General features: G+C 35.7%; 1 protein-coding gene across 3 annotated transcripts; it reads right to left on the reverse strand.

Annotated features, from left to right (window-relative positions):
- Window positions 1-336: 336 nt before the first annotated feature.
- CRISP2 (cysteine rich secretory protein 2) lies at window positions 337-27,158 on the reverse strand. Of its 3 annotated transcripts, none has more exons than XM_033217420.1 (10): window positions 27,070-27,158; window positions 26,033-26,136; window positions 24,815-24,851; window positions 22,694-22,768; window positions 14,181-14,297; window positions 13,361-13,448; window positions 11,924-12,069; window positions 11,416-11,513; window positions 9,397-9,485; window positions 337-905 (listed from the first exon to the last, which is right to left on the reverse strand). In XM_033217420.1, the coding sequence occupies exons 4-10, from the start codon at window positions 22,757-22,759 to the stop codon at window positions 778-780; spliced, it is 732 nt and encodes a 243-aa protein (XP_033073311.1). In that variant the 5' UTR covers window positions 22,760-22,768; window positions 24,815-24,851; window positions 26,033-26,136; window positions 27,070-27,158; the 3' UTR covers window positions 337-777. The 3 variants fall into 3 exon arrangements, with proteins under 3 accessions (XP_033073311.1, XP_033073310.1, XP_033073312.1); XM_033217419.1 differs by having other exon boundaries at window positions 27,050-27,150; XM_033217421.1 differs by lacking the exon at window positions 27,070-27,158 and adding an exon at window positions 26,965-27,065.
- Window positions 27,159-27,252: the final 94 nt, after the last annotated feature.

The following is a 27,252-nucleotide window of genomic DNA, read 5'->3' on the forward strand; positions in this document are numbered from 1 at the left end:
TTGTTTGTTTTCTTGGAAAGCTATATTTGTATATTTGGTTGAATTGCGTCCTCTTTTTGTTGGCTTAAAAAAAATAAACTAAACCAGTAGGGAGATCAAAATATCAGAAAGGAGAAAGCAAATAAGAGTAGAACTGATTCATTTTTTGTTAAAATTTAACTTTATAGACAACTATTTTGAAAATAGTTGTTTTATCATTTATCTCAGATGAATCTAGCTGGAGTTAATTATGAATGGTATAAAATATTGCATAAGAATCGTATCATATGGTTGCTAGAAAAGTTCTTTGTTTGAAAAGCTGATTACTTTTGTTTAAAAGAAAGGTCATAAGACAAATGCAGATGTAAAGCTTTGAATTTATTGTTTATGCAGGTAAAAACTCAGGTAGTAGGAATGGCAATGATGTTACAGTCTTCTTCTTCAGCATGTTTCAGGTTATATGTAACTCACTATTTTGATCCAAAGGCCTAGTGACCTAAATCCTATGGTTATACAGTTTTCAAAATCCTCAATCTGATTCAGTTCATTATAAAGCACTAAATTTATGTCAGAGTTCATAGTTGTCGTCATATACTATGCTACTTTTGTAAATCATTGCCTGAAAGTGATTTCTGTGACGATCCGGGAGAAGATGCATTGCTCTTTGAATCTAGGAGAAGATGCATTGCTCTTTGAAATCAAATTTGTAACTAACATACATACAGTTTCCCCTGGTATGTGTCAATTAAATGATGCAGCCCTTATCCATGTAGTCCTGCAAAATGCTCACTAGGCAAATTAGTAAATTTTGTTCTCACATAGGCAAGTAGCCTTGCACTTTTCCTTGAGCAACTCATGTTCACAGCCAGCTGTATTCTTCAAGGAATCACAGTTACTTAGGAGATCTTGATACTGGCAGCTATTGGCTGTAACAAAAACAGATTAGTTATGTCATTATCATTTTCCTCAGTAACAGCAAAACCATACATTCAAAGTGTGTCGGGAGGGGGTAGGAGGGAACAAACAAGTTAGCATCACTTACACTATAATGGGTCTTTCACATCTTAAGGGACATATGAGGTGTCTTAGTTGAGCTCACTGATAAATCCATCACTGTTTAAATTCTACATTTAGTGATATGTTTCTAAAATAAATTGACCTACTTTTCCCCCTCAGCAAGCAGAATAATATGAATGTAACTAAATCTTTCTATGCCTGCATAGCCAAATATGGGAACCATTAGCTACACATAGGTATTTAAATTAAAATTAAAATTTTAGTTTCTTAATCTTATTAGCCACATTTCAAGCATTCAAAGTGTGATTAGTAGCACATGTTGATAGAGACTGTTTCCATCATATCATAATATTGGGCAGCATGGCATTACACTCCAATGCTTTTTTTGAGTTAATAATCTTTATGGGTGGATAAAAGTATAAAACAAGGACAATATGCCCTTTTCCTTTTGATGTTTCTACTTGGATGTTCCCCAGGGACCTCAAACTCAATAAAACTCAATAAAACTCAAATTAAACTCCTTGTATTAGCTAAAAGGCTGACAATTCTCAGGAGTGATCTCCCTGCATCACTCCCACAATCTAAGGGGTATGACACTCCAATTACTCAGTAATTTAAGCCAGGAACTGGAATCAACTTGAACTCTTTCATTTCTTCTTTTGGCCAGCACTCACCCAGCACAGGGGGTAAACATTGATTGACTATTCTACTTTCTGTCTCTCAAACCTGTCCATTTTTAAAACTCATTTTGCTAGTCCTGTAGTAAAGGCATATGTTTGTTAAAAAGTTTAATTTTAAAATATACAATTGGTACATAATAATTCCATATATTTATTGGGTACAGTGTGATGTTTTGATATACGTATATATTACATCATGAGCAAATCAGGGTATTTAGCACATTTATCACTTTAAACACATTTCTTTCTAATAAGTTAGTTATCATTTCTTGGTGATAACAATCAAAATCCTTCTAGCTTTCTTGAGACATAATTATTATTAGCTATGGTCACTCTATTATGTAATAGAATACCAAACTTATTCTTCCTGTCTGCAGCTGTGCACTCATTGACCCCTCTCCTCCCCTTTCCACCCCCGCCTACCCTTTCCAGCCACTGACAATCACTATTTTACTTTCTACTTCTATTAAATTAACCTTTTTAGATCCCACATATTAGTGAGATCGTGCAGTATTTATAGGAGGGCAAACATCTCTTTGCCACATTGATCTTTCATTTGGAGGTATCTCAGTAGTGGGATTGCTGGGTCATATAGTAATTTCATTTTTTTTTTAGGAATTTCCATAATGTTCCTTATAATGACTGTACTAATTTGCATTCCTAGCAACAGTGATAAAAGTTCCTTTGCATCTTTGCCAGTATTTGATTTTCTGTCTTTCTGATAATAGCCATTCTAACCTAGGTGAGATGAAACCTCATTGTAGTTTTTATTTGCATTTTGCTGATGATTAGGGATGTTGACCATTTTATTCGAATACTTTTTGGCCATTTGTTGTATTCTTTTGAGAAATGTCTATTCATGTACTTTTCTTTCTTTTTTTTTTTTTTTTTTTTTTGAGATGGAGACTTGCTCTGTTGCCCATGCCAGGCTACTTTTTTTATTTTTTATTTTTGTATTTTTAGTAGAGACGGGTTTAGTTAGCCAGGATGGTCTTGATCTCCCAACCTCATGATCTGCCCACCTCAGCCTCCCAAAGTGCTGGGATTACAGGCGTGAGCCACCGCACCCAGCCCTTTGCTCACTTTTTAATATGTTTTTTTCCTACTGAGTTGCAGAGGTCTTTGAATATTCTGGATATTAATCCCTTGTCAGATGAACAGTTTGTAAATATTTTCTTTCATTTTTCAGATTGTCTCTTCACATTATCAGTTGTTTCTTTTGTTGCACAGAAGCTTTTCAGCTTGATAATAATTTAATGTATCTATTTTTGCTTTTGCAGCCTGTGCTTTGGAGGTCTTCTCCATAAAATCTTTGCCCAGATTAATGTCCCAAAGGATTTTCCCATTGTTTCCTTCAAGTAGTTCATGGTTACAGGTTGTACATTTAAATCTTGAATCCATTTTGAGTTTATTTTTGTATATGGTGAGAGATAGGGGTCTAGTTTCATTCTTCTGCATATGGATATCCAGTTTTCCCAACACCATTTACTGAAGAGACAGTCCTTACCCCAGTGTATGTTCTTGGTGTCTTTGTCAAAAATCAATAGGTTATAAATGTGTTAATTTATCTCTAGGTTCTCTGTTTCATTGGTATACATGATTATTTTTATGCCAATACCATGCTGTTTTGGTTATCATAGCTTTGGAGTATATTTTGAAGCCAGAGCCTCCAGCTCTGTCTTTTTCCTCAAAATTGCTTTGGCTATTCAGGGTCTTTTGTGATTCTATACGAATTTTAGGATTGTTTTCTCTATTTCTGTGAAAAGTGGCACAAATGTTTTGATAGAGATTGAATTCAATCTGTAAATTGCTTTGGGTAGTTTGATCATTATTAACAATGTTAATTCTTCCAGTCCATGAACATAGTATGTATTTCATTTTTTTCTCTGTAGTCTTCAATTTCTTTCATCAGTGTTTTATAGTTTTTCCTATGAAATATTTTATTTCCTTTGTTAAATTTATTCCTATGTATTTATTTATTCATTTTGTAGCATTTGTAAATGTAGTTGTTTTCTTGCTTTCTTTTTGAGATAGTTCATTGTTGGTGTATAAAAACATAATTGGTTTTTCTATTTTGGTTTTGTATCCTGCAACTTTACTGAGTTTATGAGTTCTAAGAGTTTTGTTTGTTTGTTTGTTTGTTTTTTGTGTGGTGGGAGTTCTTTGTTTTTCTAAATATAAGATTACGTCATTAGCAAACAGGGGAAATTTGACTTCCTTCTTTACAATTTGGATGCCTTTTATTTCTTTTGTCTAATTGCTCTGGCTAGAACTTTCAATACTATGTTGAATAAGACTGATGAGAGTGAGAGTGGGCATCCTTGTCTTGTTCCTGATCTTAGAAAAAAAGTTTTTAACATTTTACCTTTTAGTAAGATATTAGCTGTGGGCTTGTCATATATGGCCTTTATTGTGGTGAGATATGTTCCTTCTATGTCTAGTTTGTTTCTAGTTTTTATCATGAAGAGATCTTGAATTTTATCAAATTTCACCAAATGCTTTTTTTTTTTTTGTCTATTGAGAGGATCATATGGTTTTGTCTTTCATTCTGTTAAGGTGGTATATTTTGTCCAAACATCTTTGTATATATGAGATAAATCTCACTTGATCATGCCATTTAATCTTTTTTGTGTGTTGTTGAATTTGTTTTGGTAGTACAGTATTTATTGAGGATTTTTGCATCTATATTCATTCTTTTTTGTTGTGCCCTTGTCTGGTTTTTGTATCAGGATAATGCTGGCATTGTAAATGAATTCAGAAGAATTTCCCCAACCACATCAAATGTTTCAAATAGTTCAAGAAGAATTGGTATTTGTTCTTTAAAAGTTTGGTAGAATTCAGCAACGAAGTCATCTTGTCCTGAACTTTTCATTGTTGTGAGACTTATTTTGTAATCAATTTCATTATTTATTATTGGTCTATTCAAGTTTTCTGTTTCTTCTTGGTTCAATCTTGGGTAGGTTGTATGTATCCATAAATTTATCCGTTTCCTCTAGGTTTTCCAATTTCTTGGTTGTTCATTATAGTCTCTAATTGTCTTTTACATTTCTATAGCACCAATTGTGATGTCTGCTTTTCACTTCTGATTTTATATTTTAGTTTTTTCTCTCTTTTTCTTAGTCCAGCTAATGATCTGTCAATTTTCTTTATCTTTTCAAAAAACTAACCTTTTGTTTCTTTGATCTTTTATATTTTTATATTTTTTGCCTCAATTTTGTTTATTCTTCTCTGATCTTTATTATTTCTTTCCTTTAACTAAGTTTGGGTGTGGATTGCTCTTGCTTTTCTGGTTCCTTGAGGTGCGTCATTTATTAGGGTGCTTATTTGAAATCTTTCTACTTTTTGATGTAGTACTTTCATGCTGTAAACTTTCCCTCAGTACTGTTTTGGCTGTATCCCATACTTTTTGTTATGGTGTGTTTCTATTTTTATTCATTTAGAAAATTTTTTAATCTTTTAAAATTACTTAATTGATCCATTGGTCATTCAGGAGCATCTTGTTTAATTTCCATGTATTTATATTGTTTTCAAAGTTCCTCTTGTTACTGATTTCTAGTTTTATTGCACTGTAGTTAGAAAAGATACTTAACATGATTTCCATTTTTTAAAAATTTAAGAGTTGTTTCCTGGTCTATGTGTTCTCTCTGGAGAATATCCTGTGTGCTGATGAAAACAATGTGAATTCTGTAGCTATCAAATGGAAAGTTCTGTAAATGTCTGTTAGGTTCATTTGGTCCGGAAAGCTGTTTAACTCAAATGTTTCTTTGTTGATTTTCTGTCTGAATAATCTGTCCATTGCTAAAAGTGAGGTATTGAATTCCCCTATTGTTATTAAATGGTTATCTGTCTTTTTCTTTAAGTCTATTAATATTTGCTTTATAGCTAGGTGTTCTGATGTTGGGTGTATATGTGTTTATAATTATCATATCTTCCTAACACATTGACCCCTTTATCATTAAATAATGGCCTTATAGCTACTTTCTCTTTTTTGTTTTCTATTTGCAGGGAATATCTCTTTTCATCTCTTTACTTTCACTCTATGCATGTCTTTACAGGGGAAATGAGTTTTTTATTGTATGAAGCACATTTGGGTCTTGTTTTTTTAATCCATTCATCTGTTCTGTGTTTTTTAATTGGAAAATTAAGTCCATTTACATTCAAGGTTATTATTGATAGGTAAGAATTTACTAATTCCATTTTGTTACACATTCTCTGGTTGTTTTGTAATCTTTTCTTTCTCTCTTGCTGCCTTCCTTTGTTGTTAAGTGAGTTTTTCTGATTGTATGTTTTCGTCAATTGCCTTTTATTTTTAGTGTATTTTTAGTGTATATATTATAGGATTTTTTCTTTGTGGCTACCATGAGGCTTACAAAAGTTCTTATAGTTATAACAAATTATTTTAAACTAATGATGACAACTTTGATCACAAAGAAACAAAAATTTTACATTTTAACTTCATATACCCATGATATTTTTTGACTTTTGGATATCTCAATTTATACCTTTAGTTATAGTTATTATTTTAACAGTTTTGTTGTTTTAGTCTTCATGCTAAAGATATGAGTGGTTTAAATACCACAATTATAATATTGGAATACTCTAAATTTTTCTGTATGCTTACTTTAGCTAGTGAGTTTTATATCTTTAGATATTTTCACGTTACACTTTAGCATTCTTTTCTTTTAGATAGAAGAACTCCATTCAGCATTTCTTTTTTTTTTCTTTCTTTTTTTAGATAGGGTCTAGCTCTGTTGCCCAGGCTGGAGTGCACTGGCATGATCTCGGCTCACTGCAAGCTCCGCCTCCCAGGTTCACGCCATTCTCCTGCCTCAGCCTCCTGAGTAACTGGGACTACAGGTGCCTGCCACCACCCCTGGCTAATTTTTCATATTTTTAGTAGAGAGGGGGTTTCACTGTGTTAGCCAGGATGGTCTTGATCTCCTGACCTCATGATCCGCCCATCTTAGCCTCCCAAAGTGCTGGGATTACAGGCGTGAGTCACCACACCCAGCCTAGCACTTCTTTTAAAACAGGTGTTGTAATAATGAATTTCTCCAGAATTTGTCTGGGAGTCCTTATTTCTCTTTTATGTCTGAAGAATAGTTTTGTTGGGTGCAATATTTTAGGTAGGTTTTTTAAAATCATTTTTTAGCACTTGTGTAAATTGTCCCCTCTTCCTTCTGGTCTGTAAGGTTTCCACTTAGAAGTCTGCTAATAGGTGTATTGAAACTCTGTTACATGTTATTTGCTTCTTTTCTCTTGTTGCTTTTAGAATTCTCTTTTTTCCTTGACCCTTGAGAATTTTATAATTATATGCCAAGGGGTAGTCTTATTTGGGTTGAATCTGATTAATAAACTTTGGCCTTTCTTTACTGATTATTTCTATCTTTCTGCAGGTTTGGAATGTTTTCTGTTTGTTGTTTCTTTCAATAAGGTTTCTACCCCTTTCTCATTCTTTATTCCCTCTAGAATCCCAATGATTCTTACATTTGCGCTTTTGATGCTGTCTTATTGATCTTGTAGATCAATGAAGAAAGTTCATGCTTTTTCCTTCTCTTTTTCTCCTCTGTATTTTCATATAGCCTGTCTTCAAGCTCACGGATTCTTCTGCTTAATGAATTCTGCTGTTGAGACCATCTAATGTTTTTTTCACTTTATTTATCGTATTTTTCAGCTTCAGGATTTCTGGGTTTTTTTTTTTTTTTATGTCAATCTCATTTTCAAATTTCTCTGATAAATTTCTAAATTGTTTCTCTGTGTTTTATTGAAGTTTATTGGGCTTCCTACAAACAGCTATTTTGAATTCCTTATCCTAAAGATTCCACATTTCCATCTTTCAAGGGTTGGTCACTGGTGCTTTACTTAGTTCTTTTGATGAGGTCGTGTTTTCCTGAATGTTCTTGAAACTTGCGGATTACTATCTCAGTATCTAGGCACTAAAGAATTAATTATTCTAGTCTTTTCAGTCTGGGCTTGTTTGTACCTGTTCTTCTTCAGAAGGCCTTCCAAGAATTTAAAGGAGACTAATGAGTCTCCTAAGATGGCAGTTATTTCATTATTAGTGATGTTCTAAACCCAGATTTGCTGCAAAGTTGGTTAGGAGAAGGGTAACATGGACAATTCCCTGGATGCCACAGCTGTCACTGTGCTTTGATGCATCTGAAGTCCATGGACTCTCGGACCAGGACAGAACCAGGGCTTGCCCAAGGCCAGCAGCTGTTATGACTTTCCAGCTACTACAATTCATTTTGGGTCTGAGGCCATTTTTGTTAACCAGTGGTACTGAGACTTAAGTCTGTCCCATTGGGGCAGCAGATTCCTTTTTGGTGCTGTGGTGGGTCTAGAGGCTCTATCTATGCATACCAATCTGGATTTAGGAGCTGTGGGTTTCTTACTGGTATGTATTTTGTTGTGGCAGGCCCAGTACTAAATCCAAGGCAGAGTACCCCACGCACTTCCTTCTCCTTCCCCCAAGTGGACAGTGTCTCTCTCCACTCTGTGTTACCTAGGATTTATGAGAAGGGTGATGCAGGCAATCCCATGGACACAGCAGCTGATACCAGCTGATACCATGACAGATGAATTCCAGACTTGTTAGCAAACTGCATTCAGCAAATGTATAAGTATTCAACTATTTTTCTTATTTATTTATTTATTTATTTATTGAGACAGAGTCTCGCTCTGTTGCCCAGGCTGGAGTGCAGTGGCTGCCTCCCAGGTTCAAGCAATTCTCCTGCGTCAGCCTCCCAAGTAGCCAGGACTACAGGCGCCCACCACCACACCTGGCTAATTTTTGTCTTTTTAGTAGAGATGGGGTTTCACCATGTTGACCAGGCTAGTCTCGAACTCCTGACCTTGTTATCTGCCCACCTCTGCCTGATTTATAGCTTTGGTATCATTAATATTCTGAAATATAGCTATATAACCGAGTCAGAAAAAATGCTTAGTAAAGGTGAGTGCATTGAAGAGGTAAAAGTTTCAGTGATTGTGTCAACTTTATCATTCATAATAATTTTAATAAAAGTATCCCAACTACAGAAAGCCAGCAGCTATTTTTACTTCTATTCATGGCAATTTATTAAATGAGATATACGATATTTATTTCATTTTCTCCTTTTGCAAAAATATGTGCACAGGTTCTATGAGCCAATATTGCATATAGAGTTTTGTCATAAAAATATACACAAAACAATTATGAAATTATAGGGCAAGTAATCATTTATTAAGGCAAACACTATGATCCTAATTATACTATAAAAAAGGAGTGAGGAAATCAGCATGACAGACATATTGGCACAAATAAACAGTAATATTTGGCATGCCTATCTAGACTGAGCCATAATTTGGTCTCACACCTTAGATTTATACATTTTGATTCTCTTAAAATACCACTTTTGGTACAGTTATACGAACTTGATAATTGAACTATTTACCAAACGGTGTATGGTTAATATTAATGGGCTCTGCAGAGCCACAAAAACACATTGATGATAAATACTCCATTATGTTACATAGGGCAATATGCTTTTCATTACAAATAATATGTAGCTCCTCCAGTGTGTAAAATGTTTTTTTAAGCATACTTTGTTGAATATTTTTAGGGTTTTTTCATAAATACGTTATTTCAATTCATTACTTTAGGAGATTTGTTAAATTATATAAAGAAAAGAAAATATCAATTATATAATAAATAATAGCAAGCTAAACACTTCAAACTTACTGCACAGTCCTTTGTCACAGTTATCAGGGCAACTGGCACAAGGTGTTCCTTGTTGGTAAGGGGTATTCTTTCTATTCACATTATTACCACTGAAATTTGAAATACATGTCAAATATTTTTCACTTTACTGTTTATACTCTAAGGGCAGTATTAATCATCAAATATATATAAATAGTTTTTCAGTGTTTTTAGTATGTTAACAAAACTGAAAAATTACAATTCCCAATGGGTATTTCAGATAACAACCCAAATTAAGAAAATGCTTCACACATGGACATACCTTCTTGACCATAATTTCACAGGCTGGGTAACTAAATTTGATGACAAGGGTCTGAAATTTTCAGAGTATATTCAGTGTAGTGACACTATCTTTATCTCCCAGTATATTTAGTCAAATTACTAAGGCAGTGTATCCCAAGGTGCCAATAACGGACAAAACATATCTTGTAGAGGGAAAGGACAAGATCCTAGGAGTAGCAGGTTGTAGCAGGAAATTAATATGCAATGTTAAAATATCATTTTCCATTTGAAAAATGGAAAACAAACCCATAGTGTCTCTAACAGAAACTATGAAAAATATACCTCCAGAGTATTTTTTTCTTCCAGATGGAGGTTGCGATTTTTCAGTAGTTAGTGGCGTGTGTGTTTGTAGGAGTGTGCTTAGGAAGGTTTGTGAGTTTCTAGAGGTGGCATGTATGAGATTTTTACATTTACCAAAACAGAATATTAGTTTCTGTTATCCCAGAACTTAAAGTTAAAAAAAAAAGAACAAAATTAAAGAAAAGTTTTGATAAATACTGATATCCAGGATATAATAGTTTTGCAATGATTAACCATAAGTTAATGATGATCATTATTCTATTGGCCATTAAATTCATTTAAAAATATTTAGGAGTCTAAATTTTAGTAGACCAAGTGGGCTAAGGACCCAAGGAAATGCAGCTAAATCTGTCTCTTTGCCTAGAATATAGCTGTATGTGTATGAGCTCTTGGAAAATTGTGAAACAGATATAAAAGGATTTTAAAAGTTCTAATTCCCTTGACTTCCCTCATGATCTATTCCAACTGTCACTTCTGACACCTGGCTGCTGATGCCTCCCTCTGAAGGCCAGTCAGTGAGTGTGGATACATCCTCCTAGGGCCTTTCAATTCTCTCTACTTAAATCTTAATAGGTACTTGAAGGAAAATGACTTTGGACGTTATACTTCGCAAACTGGAACCCTATATCATCTTCGTTATCTACAGTCTCGAAACAAATCCTGTAGTTGTGTTCCCCACCGCAGCCTCCAGTGGTAAAGAATTTCAAACATTAAATTTTCAATTAACGTATCGTGAATATCTCCTTAAAATATCCATAGGATTTATTGTGGATAACTCTAAACATATTGTTTAATGAAGGAGCATGTTTACTGCTATAAATCAAACTTTACAAGATGGTTAAAGAGCTTTCTGTGAACAATTCTGAGAATCAGAGACTTAAGATATTATCTTTTCTGTATTCTGAAATAAAGATGTCCTGAAAAGCCATTGAAATCCAAATGAATGAATCATTTGCAATGGTAATTGTGAATATGTGTGTGTGTGTGTGTTTTACATAAGCAGAAGTAGGAATATTGGAGCAGAAAGGGCCAAAATCACAATCCATCTTCCATTTGCAATCTCACCAGCACTCTAAAGCATCTATACTCCTAGAGTATGAAATTAGCAAGCCGTGATGATACCAATTCTAGAGAAATACTACACATGCTCATAGAGTAACCCTAAGCTGAGGGAAAGCCAACTGAAAGAAAAGACATTATTCTATTAATGAGGAATGAGAGATTCAGTTTTATAACCGAAACTGAGAAGTTGTTCTCCTCTGAGAAGTTGAAAGCGTCTCAACCTTAAAAAACATTTCCAAACATTTATCCCCTCCCCTTTATTGAGATATGCTTTCATTCTGGTTTAAGATATGAGAATTATTAAAAAATAAATTGCAGATAGAATTATTGCCATTAAACGCTAAACAGTCTACTTACGCAGGACAATATTGGCAAACATAGAAGTATTTTAGAGCATCTTGATTGGGACAATAGGCAATTCCACAGCCTACCTGGTAAGTCGAGTACCAAACAAGCTGCAAATTAACAATGGAATAAATATATAAAAGTACATTAGAGAAGAGGAAAAATATTTTAAAAAATAGTAGCAAATATAAAACTGAAAAATGTTAGTTTTAGTTTATAGACATACACCATACAAATATTTAAATTATTGAACCAAAGTCATAAACTTTAAAAATATTTAATTTTCATGTACATTCATCACTTTAAAATTTATAATGTAGGAACAATACAGAGTATGCTTTCCTACTAAGAGTTTGGCTGACAATGGACAAAAATGACAGCTCTACAGCAGCCAAATTCCAAGACTGTATTCTTCCCACTTGGACTGTCCTCCTAAATTGAACGTTGCAGTGGTCATAATTTGGAGAAGCTTTCCTATTAGAACATTTGTGACATAGGTATTTTCATGCATTCTTTTTACCTGAGTATAATGTCCAACAACTGCATTGGGACTCTTTGGTCCTACACCATAGACAAAATCTAGGCTCTCATCATACCAGCTTTGGATTGCAGCTGACCAGGAAGTAGGGTCACTTGACATATAGAGATTCTCGCCACATTTTGTACCTAAGGGGCAGATCATTCATGAGCAAGGTAATAAACATGCAATGGTAAAAGAAATTGACTACACAAACACAAAGATGTTGCCTTTCAAACCCAGGGTCCAGCAGATGCTAATTGTTGATTAATACATAAAGGTGTGCTTCAGTTCCTTATCAGCTATAAGGCCGATAAGAATACTGAACTGCCTAACACACTGAGGCTGGCCTGACCACATAAAACTTTGAGTAGGCTAACACTCTGCTCTTTAAAAATCCTTGCATGCTAAATTTTCCACGTGTATGCCTTGAGTGTTTCCAGCTTTATATCTTAAGCTTGCTAAAGGCAGTGACCAACTCTTACATTTTGTCTTTTGCTCTAGTAACCCTCAATAGAGATTTTTCAAATATAGGACCCTAAATAAATGTATATGACTTTGTGTGAAATCTGAAAAAAAGACTTTATAGTCTGTTTTTAAGAGTCCCAAGAAAGAGAAAGCTGACACCAGGAAGGATAACAGTTTTCAAAATTTGTGGATTTTCTCTTAACCAGGAAATCAGATATTACAAGTTGAAATCCTTGTGAGTTTGTCAAGAAGTGCCTTACAGCCCAGAAACACTTCATAAATTATTTGGGCATTTACTAGTTTTTATAATCCTTGATAAGTCTTTTTAAAACTCAAATGTAGCATTCTGTGCATTGTAGGTATCCAGTCCACACAAAATACTTGATTGCCTCATATTAAAAATTTTAAAAATGATATATTCAAAAATATTCATTTTTATAGAAATTTTGAATATGATAAATTTAAATCCACTTTATCCACTTTTATCCACTTTAGATCAAAAAGGAATAATTCATCATAAGTTCAATATATTTTATGGATACAAAAGAATAGATTTCAAAACATCCGACAGCTACATAAATTAACAAAAAGGGCAGTGGGTTAGAAATCAGAAAGCTTGGTTAAAAATTTCTAGTACGACACTGTTTCAGATTATGTTCTTGGGTGAGTCACTTTTCTTTCAAATTCTGGCTTTTCTAATCCTTACACTTACAAAAAGAAAGATGATATAAAATCTGCTGTATTCATGAACTGGTTGCAAGAAGCAAAATTATTTGCATAATGTACATAATAAAAAAGCACAACATTGTTCTTATTGTAAATATCCCTCTGTATACAGATACTTTGACTTCAAAAAGATAACAGTATAAGTAACATTTATTTTCAAAGTCTTCTTATTATAGAGCATCCTACAATGCTCTATTATTGTTTTATTCATTTATTTATTCAACAAATATTTACTAATTTACATACTGGTTTTGCGGTCCTCTGGATCACTGTGCTGTAAAGTGCACTTATTTGCCCACCTTTGGGCATTCGCTGTTACCTCTCTGCTCCATTCCTAAACGTCACAAGAAAACAAAATACACTTAATGATTCAGCCACAATGAAACATACACTTTATAATCTGATTTGTAAATACTTTAAAATTTCTGTAGATGTATTCTCTAATACTACTGTTACTAAAATATTTTTAAGTGTTTTTATCTGTTCTGGTGCCAGTTTACACATGAAGGGTAGTCCATAGGTAATGTATCTAAAAGGCAAAATAAGACAATAATATGTGATTATGTATGATAGCAAAGCAGCCATACCTAGGATATTTATTAATGATGCTAGTGTAAATACTGATAAGCAGGTGAAATATCCTCATTATATTTTAATAGTAATAAGCTGGCCAACGTTATTTCCAATTCCATTTGTTTTCACATGTAGGCCATTGCTTTCGTATCAGAGATACATCCCTGTCTTTCAGGGACTGTGCCCTGGGAAGTGGGCTTTTACTCACAACAGCTGACACCCTGAAGGAAAGGGGATTTCTTGATTTTAAACCAGGAAAGAAAATGAACAAAAAGTGTAATGGTTTAACACTGGATGCCTGAATATTTGACTTCCAATTCTGCCTTCCAAATTTAATAACCCTGTATAATTGACAGTTTTTTTTAACCATTGTAAAAAAAAAAAAAAAGACACAACCTTGTAAACCACAAAGTTCGTAAGAGATGCTAGTGGCCAGCCGTCTGCTCCTGCCACAGCTGGTTCACACCCATCTCCTTACATCACTGCCTCTTACCATCTTTAGCATGTTACTGGCAGGTGGAGAGACTGCTTTCCTTAGTTCATTGTGTTTATTTACAATCTCCCTTTGCACTTGCCCCTGGGTGGTTAACAAAGCAGTAAAAGCGGGATCCTAAAAGAAAATAAAATTAGAATTTAACAATGTTGTAAATTTCATATAATAGTGAATAAGTTAATGCAAGAGAACAAAGTCACTTTAAAAAGTGCAAAATATTTAGTTTTCATGTACATATATTAAATATTACAAATATTTAAATATTAAAAGTCAATATTAGTTGTTAAGCATTGTCACTAAATCTGAGTTGAAGATATAACTTTTAAATAGTAAAGTAGTAGATCAAAATGTTTAAATAGGAAAGTAGTAGATTGAAGCTTTGGGAATTGTGAGTAACTCATGGCATGACAAACTAAAAAACCCCTCGGAGGCCACAAATGCCGATTTCTGTTTCAAGGGAACTTTTCAAAAAAACAGTTTTGGGGGAACAGGTGGTAACTGCATGAATACGTTCTTTACTGGTGATGCCTGAGATTTTCGTGCACCCATCACCCAAGCAGTGTCCACTGTATCCAACGTGTAGTCTTTTATCCCACGCCCCCCTCCCACCCTTTCTCCCAAGTCCCCAAAGTCCATTGTATCATTATTATTATTTTTTTTTTTTTTCTGCGACGGAGTCTTGCTCTGTCCCCCAGGCTGCAGTGCAGTGGCACCATCTCAGCTCACTGCAAGATCCCCGTCCCGGGTTCATGCCATTCTCCAGTCTCAGCCTCCTGATTAGCTGGGACTACAGGCGCCCGCCACCACACTCAGCTATTTTTTTGTATTTTTAGTAGAGACAGGGTTTCACCATGTTAGCCAGGATGGTCTCGATCTCCTGACCTCATGATCCACCCGCATAGGCCTCCCAAAGTGCTGGGGTTGCAGGCGTGAGCCACCGCACCTGGCCTCATTGTATCATTCTTATGCCTGTGCATCCTCATAGTTTAGCTCCCACTTATTAGTGAGGACATATGATATTTAGTTTTTCCATTCCTGAGTTACGTCACTTAGAATAATGGTCTCCAACTCCATCCAGGTTGCTGCAAATGCCATTATTTCATTTCTTTTTGTGGTTGAGCAGTATTACATGGTGTGTATACACACACACACACACACACACACACGGTATGTATATATAGGTATACATTATACATTATATATAATATATATTATATATATACATATATATCACATTTTCTTTATCCATTCATTGATTAATGGGCATTCGGGCTGGTTCCATATTTTTGCAATTGTGAATTGTACTGCTATAAACATGAGTGTGCAGGTGTCTTTTTTTCATATAATGAGTTCTTTTCCTCTGAGTAGACACTCAGTAGTGAAATTGCTGGATCAAATGGTAGAATTACATTTAGTTCTTTAAGGAATTTCTATACTGTTTTCCATAGTGATTGTAGTAGCTTACATTCCCATCAGCAGTATAAAAGTGTTCCCTTTTCCATATCCACACCAATATCTATTATTTTTTAAATTAAATTATGGCCATTCTTTTAGGGATAAGGTGTTAGCTTCATTGTGGTTTCGATTTGCATTTCCCTGGTAATTAATGATGTTAAGCAGCTTTCCATATGTTGGTCAGCCATTTTTCTATTTTATTTTGAGAATTGTCCACTCATGCCCTTAGCCCACTTTTTGATGGGATTCTGATTTGTTTGAGTTCCTTGTAGATTCTGGATATTAGTCCTTAGTTGGATAAATAATTTGCGAAGATTTTCTCCCATTCTGTGGGGTTTCTGTTTTTTTTTTTTTTTTTTTTGAAACGGAGTCTCGCTCTGTTGCCCAGGCTGGAGTGCAGTGGCCAGATCTCAGCTCACTGCAAGCTCTGCCTCCCGGGTTCACGCCATTCTCCTGCCTCAGCCTCCCGAGTAGCTGGGACTACAGGCGCTCGCCACCTCGCCCGGCTAGGTTTTTTTCGTATTTTTTAGTAGAGAGGGGGTTTCACCGTGTTAGCCAGGATGGTCTCGATCTCCTGACCTCGTGATCCTCCGGCCTCGGCCTCCCAAAGTGCTGGGATTACAGGCATGAGCCACCGCGCCCGGCCCCCGAGGTTTCTGTTTACTCTGCTGATTATTTGTTTTGCCGTGCAGAAGCTTTTTAGTTTAATTAAGTCCCATGTTTTTATCTTTGTTTTTATTGCATTTGCTTTTGGGTTCTTGGTCATAAGACATTTGCCTTGGTCTTAGACATTTGCCTAAGTCGATGTCTAAAAGAGTTTTTCTGATGTTATCTTCTAGAGTTTACATGGTTTGGTCTTAGATTTAAGTACTTGATCCATCTTGAGTTGATTTTTATATAAGGTGAGAGATGAAGATTCAGTTTCATTCTTCTACATGGATCTTGCCAATTATCCCATCACCGTTTGTTGAATAAGGTGTCCTTTTCCCACTTTATGTTTTTGTTTGCTTTGTTTAAGGTCAGTTGGCTGTAAGTATTTGACCTTATTTCTGAGTTCTCTACTCTGTTCCACTGGTTTATGTGCCTATTTTTATACAGTACCATGCTGTTTTGGTGACTATAGCCTTGTAGTATAGTTTGAAGTGGGGTTATGTGATGCTTCCAGACTTGTTATTTTTGTTTTGTTTTGCTTTGTCTGTGCAGGCTCTTTTTTGGCTCCATATCAATTTTAGGATTGTATTTTCTAGTTCTGTGAAAAATGATGATGGTGTTTTGATGGGAATTACATGGAATTTGTAGATTGTTTTTGGCAATATGGTCATTTTTACAATGTTGATTTTATCCATCCATGAGCATGGGATGTGTTTCCATTTGTTTGTGTCATTTATAATTTCTTTCAGCAGTGTTCCGCAGTTTTCTTGTAGAGGTCTTTCACCTCCTTGGTTAGGTATGCTCCTAAGTATTTTATTGTTTTTTCAGCTGTTGTAAAAGGTATTGAGTTCTTGATTTGATTCTCATCTTGGTCGCTGTTGGTGTATAGCAGTACCACTGATTTGTGTACATTGATAGCTAAAGATAGGACCCCAATCTGTTCTGGCTTATAGGGTTTCTGCAGAAAAATCTGCAGTTAATCTGGTAGGTTTTCCTTTGTAGGTTACCTGATGCTTTTGCCTCACAGCTCTTAATATTCTTTTCTTGATCTTGACTTCAGATAACCTGATGACTGTGTGCCCAGGTCATGACCTTTTTATGATGAATTTCCCAGGAGTTCTTTGAGCTTCTTGTATTTGAATGTGTAGGTCTCCAGCGAGGCCAGGAAAGTTTTCCTCAATTATTTCCCTCAAATAAGTTTTGCAAACTTTTAGATTTCTCTTCTTCCCTAGGAACATCAATTATTCTTAGCTTTGGTCACTTAACATAATCCCAAAACTTCTTGGAGGCTTTGTTCATTTTCTTTTTATCATTTTTTTTGTCTTTGTTAGAATTCAAAAGCCAAATCTTGAAGCTCTGAAATTCTTTCTTCCACTTATTATACTCTATTGTTGAAACTTTCCAGTATTTTTTGCGTTTCTCTAAGTGTGTTTCATTTCCAGGAGTTGTGATTGTTTTTTATTTGTGATATTTATTTTTCTGGAAATTTTTTCATTCATACTTGCATTACTTTTTAAATTTCTTTGAGTTGGTTTTCAACTTTCTCTCGTTCCTCCTTGAGAAGCTTAATAATTAACCTTCTGAATTCTTTTTCCAGCAATTCAGAGATTTCTTCTTGGTTTTAATCCATTTCTGGTGAGCCAGTATGATCTTTTGGGGGATGTTATAGAACATTGTTTTGTCATATTACCAGAATTGTAATCAGGTAGACTTCTCATCAGGTAGACTATGTCCAAGGAAGGATCTGTGGCTCAAGGGCTGCTGTTCAGGTACTTTTGCCTTGAACCCTTGAGGTGGTACTCTCCCCGTTCCCCTAGAGATGGGGCTTCCTGAGAGCCAGACTGCAGTGATTGTTATTGCTCTTCTGGGTCTAGCCACCCATCAGAGCTACTGGACTCCAGGCTGGTACTGGAGAGTGCCCGCAGACAGTCCTGTGATGTGATCCATCTTCAGGTCTCTCAGCCACAGACACTGACACCTGCTCCAGTGGAGGTAGCAGGGGAGTGAAGTGGACTCCGAGAGTCCTTGGTTGTAGTTTTGTTTAGTGCACTGGTTTTCTTGAATGTTGGTTATGCTAATAGTGAAGTTGTCATGTGGACAATCTCAGGACCTCTGGTTAGCCAGGATTGTTACAGGCAGTGGAATTAACTGTTGTTTTCTCTTTCCTTGGGGTAGAGTTGTTCTGTTATGAGTTGCTGTAACAGCCTGAGTTGGTTTCAAGACAGCATAAGCTGTGGTAGTATGGGGGGATACAAGTTTGCCCTAAGGTCTACTGGATAAATATTCAGGTTTTTCAGGTGATGGACAGGGCCATAGAGCTCCCATGAGTTTATGTCTTTTGTCTTTGGCTACCAGGTTGGGTAGAGAAAGACCATCATGTGTGGGCAGGATTAGGGATACCTGAACTCCGACTCTCCTTGGTGGGGGTTTCCTGCAGCCACTGTGGAAGGTGGGGATGTGGTTCTCAGGCCAAAGGAGTTATGTTCCAAGGGGGCGATGGCTGCCTCTGCTGCTTCATACAGGTCACCAGGGAAGGGGTGGAAAGCCAGCAGTGACAGGCTTCACTAAGCTCCTACTCAGCCTGCAAGGTCAGTCTCACCCCTGCTGTGCTCCCTCAACGGCCAATAGAGCTGAATTTATATCCAGGCCTCTGTTGTGCAAGGCTGAGATCTTGGTCCAGGCTACAAGCCTCCCCAAGGAGACAGTAAGCAGGGCTTTCAGGCCTTTCCCCACTTCCTACCTGCTGCTGCTTCTGTACTCCTATCTGTACTTCCCATTCACAATCCCAGATCTGCCCAGAAAAATTTGTACTTGGCCAAAATTATTACAAAGTTCAGCTGGAAGTCTCCTCCCTGTGGCCCTTCCCTAATTCCACTGGCTTCCCTCCTTGAGGATCTCTGTGAGATAAAGTCAGAAATTGCTTCCCTGGGCTTCTGTGGGGACTGGGATTGCCTACAGGGCTCTTCTCACTGCTTCTTCTTCTTTTTTATTTTGCATGGCTCTCTAAATTCGTTTCAGCCTTAAGTAAGGTTAAATCCTTCTCCCATGATCTGGATTTTCAGCTTCCTCAGTGAGGATGTGTGTTTAGAGGCAGACTTTCTTCCCTCACACTTTGGGCACTCACAGTGTTTCAGTGAACTCACAGAGTTTGTAGTGGCAAGCCACTTCTTTCAAAGGGTCTGTGAGTTCTTTCAGTTTTCCTGCCATGCCCCTGCAGTGGTTCTTGGTGCAAAAGTTCATGATGTGAATCTCCACATATTGTTCTGTTTATCCACATATTGTTCTGTTTATCCACATATTGTTCTGTTTATCCAAGTGGCAACTGCAAGTTAGTCATGCCTCCTATCTGCCATTTCCCCCAGCAAGGGAACTTTTAATAGGATTTGTATAGACATATGAATAATAATATTTTATAACTACAAGCATGCAAATTTAAAACCTTGAGATATATTCATTCACATTTGATCAGGCTGCAAGGTAGGGTAAAGCTGGAGCCCATGATTCATCCTAAATTTTATGGGGCAGTTTTCCTTGACATGGTATCTGCCTTTAAGGAAAAATGTTTAGGCCCAGTTGAAGTGCATGTCTACATTCAGTACTATAGTAAAACCATTATACCTATTATGTAGCAAATTTTATGGGTTGTATAAAAGATAACTTTGTAATACTAAAAAAAAAAATTAAAGCAATTTGGAGGGATCAAATCTATCTATTGCTGACTTTGTTCCTTTCAGTAACAGAAACATAACTGATAAAGTATTAAATTGGGCCCTAATATGTTTGGTTTATCTTTGTGGTTGTATATTTGTCTGTGTGTGTGGTATGGGGCCTGCTAAGCCTGGAGATAAAATAGGGTCTGAAAATTGCTGGATCAAGGTCCAAGCAATTTGATGACCTAAATTTACACACGAGTATGAGGTTATATAGGTATGAGCAAGATTTTGAAGTATAAGTCTAAAAGGAACAGGGCCACTTAAAGATTTTTTTCTGACACCTTGGGATAAGTTATCCTCCTCTCCTCCCATACTGAGTTCCCTTAAGGCTCTCACAATTCTTACACCATAGGTCTGAGCACATTATTGCCATTATCTACTATATATGAATTTCTCTTTCCTGCTTTTATGTTCCTAACAACAGGGACTGATAGCAGATGCCGTTGTACCAATAAATATGGCAAAGTTATTGACTCATATGTTAGAAAAGATGTGCATATAAAATATCAGTAGAAGCAGATTTCTGTATCACATCAAAGCATAAAATATCATCCCTGGATATTTCCTCGACCTAAAAAAATCTGGTTATGGTGGTTTCATTTCAAAACACATAAAAAGTTAATTTCTAAATTATTTCCTGCTTCTCACACCTTCTTGCTTTGTAGATAAAATTGTACTGAAAAAGGGATGTACTTTTAAATGTGTTCATAAAGCTATTACCTGACTAGAAACATTAAACATATTGAGAATAAAATAAATATGGTATCTATCCTTAAAGAGTTTATATTGAATAGGTGACATAAGTAAAAATTACAATACACATGATAACAAAACTGATCTTAGGGATCTACAAGATAGAGAGGAAGGAGGGATCAATTCTTTGAAGTCAGGGAAAGCTTCATAAAATGTGATTCTGGGGTTTTGAAAGATGAACAGAGTTTTCTAGGCATTTTGAAAACATCAGAAAATCATACTGGGCAGAGTGTTTATAGAGCATCTGATTTCAAACATGTAGTGGTGCCAAAACAAAATGACATCTCACTCTTTAATAATTTAAAAATGAAGACCAGGAGACGAGTCAGAGAGGTTAAAGGGGATTGGAAAGGGGTATGAAAGAAAATCTTTCGGCGAAAGAAATGAAAAGAACAGCAAATTATTTGAATGAGGTCCTAGGTGATGAATAAATTACCTGCACATTGATAATTTAATTACAGTAATACAATGACTATATTTCTGAATGCCAAATGAAGTTTGAACTGAGTGTCAGAGTCCTCCAGTCTGAAAAGTCCTAGTGAGTCTAGTGTGCACGGAGTTAATGGAAAATGTGACAACAAACAGCAATGCCAAAGCTGTTTCAGAGGCTTCCTGGCTAGGAGATACACACTGTATGTGAACACTGCACATTTTATCACTGAAGATTGCTGATCATAATATAGGGTCAATTCAACAAAGTAGCATATTAGAAATAACTCTAGGATCTGAATTCAAAATCCTCTTGACCCTTCACATACTAACTCTATTATCACTACTAAACAAACCACTAAGACCTTTAGAGTTGGGGTTTTTGTTTTCTTAATTAAAAATATAAATCTAATTATTATTATACCCTAACTATAAAAATTAAATGTGCTAATATAGTGGAGAAGTTGTGTTAATTTAATATTGTGTAAGTATATTGTTAATTTTGTATGGGGATCTCATTAAAAAGAAATAAAATTAAGGAAATCAGAAAATAGATTGGGGTAAGAGAACTATCATCAATTTTCTAACTCCACAGACCAGTGATGTTTATTAGAAAAATAATTTAAACATGATATGCCATTTTAATTTTTAAGTGATATTAATTTAAATATATTTTATTTGTAATGAGTTAGGTGGTAGTCTCCAAAAAGATATGTCCATGTCCTTATGCTCAGAAACTGTGAATGTGATCTTATTTGGAAAAAGTCTTTGCAGATGTAATTAAGTTAAGGATCTCAGGATGAGATAATCCTTGATTATCCAGTTGTCCCTGAATGTAATGACAAGTGCCTCTATAAGAGACACACAGAGAGGAGAAGATAATGTAAAGATGGAGGCAGAGATTGGAGTGATGCAGCCACAAGCCAAGGAATGCCAAGCAGTGGGAGACACCACCAGAAGGTGGAGAAAAGCATGGAACAGATCCCTCCCTCTTAGATCCTCCAGAAGGAGCTCAACCCAGTAGATAATTTTATTTTAGATTTCTGGCCTCCATAACTGTGAGAGAATAAGTTTTTGCTGTTATAAGCCACTTAGCTTGTGGTAATTTGTTGCAACCAACCTAAGTTCCTAATATATTATTTAACTGAATATCTAAAATATTATCATTTCATCATGGAGGCAATATAAAAAATTGAGATATTTTCTTCTTTTTTGTTCTAAATGTTTGAAATCTGGTGAGTTTCTTACCATCAGAGTACATCTTGCCTGTTCAAACCTCATTTCATGTGTTCAGTAGTCACATGTGACAGGTGGCTAGCATACACATGCAGAACACATACAGCATAGCCTTGGCCTTTCATCTCAATAATTGTGTTAAGTGGTCTGAGAACTCTGAGAGAACCAGTGGAAACTGACATACCAAACTCTCTTACCCTCCTTTACTTTCAAAATAGCCTGCCATAGCACAAAGTTGCTGGATAGCTCCGAAAAGATTTTCCATTTTAACCTTACCTTTCCTTCTGCAGGTAAAGATGGAAGCAGCACCATAACCAGAAACAACACCGGTAGTAAAGCCATTGCTGAAAACTAAGTCAGGAAAAACAAAGATCTGCATTGAAATAAGTAGTTTAAAAACTTCTAAGAGGGAGAATATCAATATAATCTCGATTATTTCAAAGGAACTGTGATTTCCAGATTCGTTAAGAATGGAACAAAAGAAGAATTGCCGTATGGTACCAGTAGAATCATAATGAGGCCAAGCTTGTCTCTGATAGTGACAATAAAAAAATAAGCTGAAGAACTCTACTGATGCCCTTGAGGTACATCTATAAAAGATAGACACATACTCCCTTCTTTCTGCCTACTTCTGCTATCCTTACACCATCAAAAAGAAAACAGATTCCTGAATAGTTAATTATAGTACTGACATTCATTCTTCATCTCAATTTTTGGAGAAAAGTTTATTTTCAATATGTACCATCTCTCAATTGGCTATTCTATATGAAAAGTATAATGGTTTGTCCTTTTATTTATACCAGACTCTAAGATAACAAGGTTGTGATTACACAGATATGGTTGTACAAATGCTTTATTAGTTGTTATTTCCCTAATGGAGTAACTAGAAGTTATATCTATTTTCTTCCTTACACTTGCGAATATTTTCAAATTTCTCTGTATAGAAAAATACAATTAATGCATTGAAAATATAGCTTGTTCAAGTTTACTCAATGCATTATTTTGTACGAAGATTGTTTCATATTTTCATTATCTCCTAAAAAGATACTCAGAATTTTGTTAGCCATGTTGTCCTTTCTCAATATGTCAAAAAGTCCTACATCCTTTAGATGAAGCAACAAGACCACTTAGTTTCAGAAACACTCACCTTTCTGTCACTAGACATATAAATTGTTTACTTTGTAAATTAAGAGTTATGCTCCCTAGATTTGTTGCATGTGTGTGGGATTTGCACTCCCAAGTTCTTGGAAGGAAAGAAAATTCCAAACAATTTATCTGTGATACTTCTCAGGCTTCACTTACTGTAAATAGTGTATCATTGATACTTGTTCCATCCATTGCCTTTATCCTCAATGGTATGCAAAAAAGGGATGAGGGATGAACAATTATTGATGGTTTGTGGAAAATGATGTACAATTTCACTCCCATACCTTACTGGGTATTACTATTTATATTGTATGGATGATGCAATTAAGGCTTAAGACAGTTAATTAACCTGTGCCAATGCATAGGTGATGTCAGAAATTAGTCTTCATCCAATTATGACTTCAAAGTCAATGACTTTGAAAGAGATATTGACTAATTGAAAGAGACACAGTTTTAACTGGGAAAAGGCAGACATTGTTGCAGCACAATGGAGACCCTCTATTTTTACTTTAATAATTCCCTTCTTAATACATAACTGTGTATGTTAATAGTAAAATCATTAATATGCCAGCTTATACGATATGCTTAAACAGTCATACTTTTCCATTTTCCTATTAAAGGTAGTTCTACTATAATTGTTTAAAGTCACAAACATGAGAATTAATTCCATTACTTATTTTTAGAAAAAAATGTAAAAAATTTTTACATATCAAATTTTGGGGGGTATGATACTGCTGTAATTTACCTTCTTAACTGTAAAAGAATAAAATTAACTTGAGGTCATTCTCAATACAAATTTATCAAAGTTTTGAAAATCATGAATAGGTCAGGCACAGTGGCTCATTCCTGCAATCCTAACATTTTGGGAGACTGAGGTGACAGCACATAACTTGAGCCCAGGAGTTCAAGATTAGCCTGGAAAACATAGTGAGACCTCACATCTACTAAAAACAAACAAACAAAAACAAAACATAATGAGCTGGGCATGGTGGCAAGTGCCTGTATTCCTCGCTACTCAGGAGTCTGAGGTGGGATGATCACTTGAGCCCAGGAGTTCGAGGCAGCAGTGAACTATGATCACAGCACTTCATTCCAGCCTGGGAGACAGAAAGAGACCCTGTCTCTAAAACAAACAAACAAAAAGTGAAAGATAAAATCATGAGCAAACTCACTAATCGTTTTACACTTGACAACATAAAAATGATTGGCATGATAAAATATTCACATTAAAATAAATGAATTATCACTTACTGTTGGTTTTCCGAGCAAGATGAAATATCTGCTTTATCTTTAGAAAGAAAGAAGGTGGAAGGTTTAGAGCAACATATATATTATACATATTTCTGTTTTGGCAAACTCTGGTTTTGTTAAATAAATCTAAGTCAACAAAATTCTGAAATAGTATTTTTCATACCAGTAGCCTCAAACTTCCTTGCCAGTTGTCTGATAATGCTTTTGACATTATTTGCTTCCCACATAGTTTTTAACATGAGTAAGTAAATCATGCCCTCCCTTTCTAATCAGTCCTCCCTTCTCCTTAGGCACACTATAATCTGGATGTGGCCTTTTTGGACTGGTATTTCTATACTGACAACCCAAGACAGGTTAATTACTGTGAAGGTTACCAGGATTCTGCTTTATAGTTGAACTCTTATAGTTCAGCTGTCTATGATTTTTACTTTCTAGTTATCAACTACCTGTGCCTTATTGGTTACAGGTGCAGTCTTTGGAAACCATCAGGTCTGGGAAATCTATGCCAAACTTCAGTTTTTTTCTTACGTAAAATGTAGATTTTTATATCACAGGTTTTTGCTTTGAAGACTGAAGGGGACAATGTATGTAACACCTCTAATACAATAAATACATTATGCATATAATACAAATAAATGGAAATTATCCATGTTTTTATTATCCTTTGCAATGCCTGCTAGATTGCTGAGCACATAAGATCTTTCTGTAAACATATGCTGTTTGATTGAATTGCTAATTTCTAAGGGTTTAAGAGACATGTTTTTCCTTCTAGGTGTTATAGGAAAAACAAATCAGTATAATCTAATTCGAGATTCATATGTTCAAGGCCTGGTTCTGTTAGAGACCTTCTGGCTAAGTTTAGGAAAATGCTCTAACATCTGGGCTGCTGTATCGTCATCAGTTCATTGAAAGCAATACACAGAAGCCTGAAGATTTCTGCATAGCTCAATCACCCATTGTTTGCATCTGATGACCCAGAATTGTATAATAGGCCATGATGCCATATTCTTCTCTTTGCTGCTCTTCTCTCCCTACCCTCCACCATCTAACCTATAATCATCTTCATTTCATCTATGAAAGCAATGTCACTGTTGGTGAGAGTATATTCAAGTAAAAATATTTTTTTCTATTCTGTATAATTACATTTTATTTCTTTAAACCCACAATGATATATAGTTGAAAAGTTGGCTACCATTTTTTTTTTTCCTTGCTACTTACTAATGGTGAAGTACTGTGCTCTTTCTTGCAGGTGTTTTAAGATCAGGATGACATGGTTTTCCTAGAGTGTCTTTAGGAGGGCCATGATGTATAATTTTATAGCCCTAGAACAAGGAAACAAAATATTTACAAAATATTTAAAATAAAGATGTGAAAAATACGCTTATAGATGGTGTCTATAATCTTTGTCACAAACTTAAATTTTGACTCAATTGTTTAGTATTGTTTCTAATACTTTACTGTATTTATTTGATCTCACCGTTAAGACCATATTGTCCTTCTGAGGTCAGATTGTATTTCAGCGTCCTGATATTTCCTTCAAACACTAACAAAAAAAAAAAAAAAAAAAAAAAAATGGACTTCTTGAAGTCCAGTAACTACTAGTTGGCTAACTTGCCTGGAAAATTGCAACCTATTTTCAAGACTCCCAACCCCTTATCTAGGACTTCAATCCATTCTTTAAAAGATCATTTCCATAAGCAGTGTCCCACATGGTAAGTATTAACTATGTGGAGTTGGGGGTAACAGCTTTATCTCTCTCTTTTTTTTTTTTTTTTAATTCTGGAAGCCAATAGATAATATAAAGTCCAGCAGAGTCAATAACCCCAATTCTAATTGTTATTACAGTTTCTAATATCTGTACATTCAAAACATCTATTAGAAACTAAGAGTCTTAATTTGACTTCGTAAAAATCAGATTTAGAGATGGCTTCAGGCTTCTACTATGATTCACTGGGTCTTTTGTACTTAGAATGATTTATCTTTTAAGGTAGGTAAAGAGTTCAATAGACTAAACATAGAGAAGCATGTTGAAAGTTATGGTAGGTCGGTGCTGAGCAACAAAATTGAACTCTCAGTCTGCCGGACATCAGCTATGTATGTGCCCTCCAGGTGCCGGCAGAGGAGCGAAGGAGGATCAGAAGCCCCCTCACCTCAACGATGGTTCTTTCCCCTGTGCTTCATCACACCTCCCCGTCCCTAGCCATTTCTAGTCTCCAATCTGGGTCTTATATTTACCCTGGCTCCAGAGCACAGACCTTCCAGCAGTTGGGCCGGAGCGTTGGCGGCTGCTGCGCGCCTCCCTCACCGCGATTGTGCACTTGCCAGGCGCCGCGTGTGGGCGACGTCACGGGGCTTTATGCTTTCATCGCCGCTACCCGCCTACGTGGGCTGCTCTCCTCCTATCGCCTCCCCGCCCCCACTACGGAGAAAAACCTGCC

Source organism: Trachypithecus francoisi, unplaced genomic scaffold, assembly GCF_009764315.1.
Source record: "Trachypithecus francoisi isolate TF-2019V2 unplaced genomic scaffold, Tfra_2.0 Lachesis_group10, whole genome shotgun sequence".
Lineage (NCBI taxonomy): Eukaryota > Metazoa > Chordata > Mammalia > Primates > Cercopithecidae > Trachypithecus > Trachypithecus francoisi.

Excerpts from the sequence above, each read along its gene's own strand:
- CRISP2 (XM_033217420.1), bottom strand. The coding sequence starts at position 22,759 with ATGGCTTTACTACCGGTGTTGTTTCTGGTTATGGTGCTGCTTCCATCT. Across the intron at positions 13,449-14,180 it reads CCAGTAACATGCTAAAGATG|GAATGGAGCAGAGAGGTAAC; the intron begins GTAAGAGGCAGT and ends TGTGACGTTTAG. Across the intron at positions 11,514-11,923 it reads TTGTTGGACATTATACTCAG|CTTGTTTGGTACTCGACTTA; the intron begins GTAAAAAGAATG and ends GTTAATTTGCAG.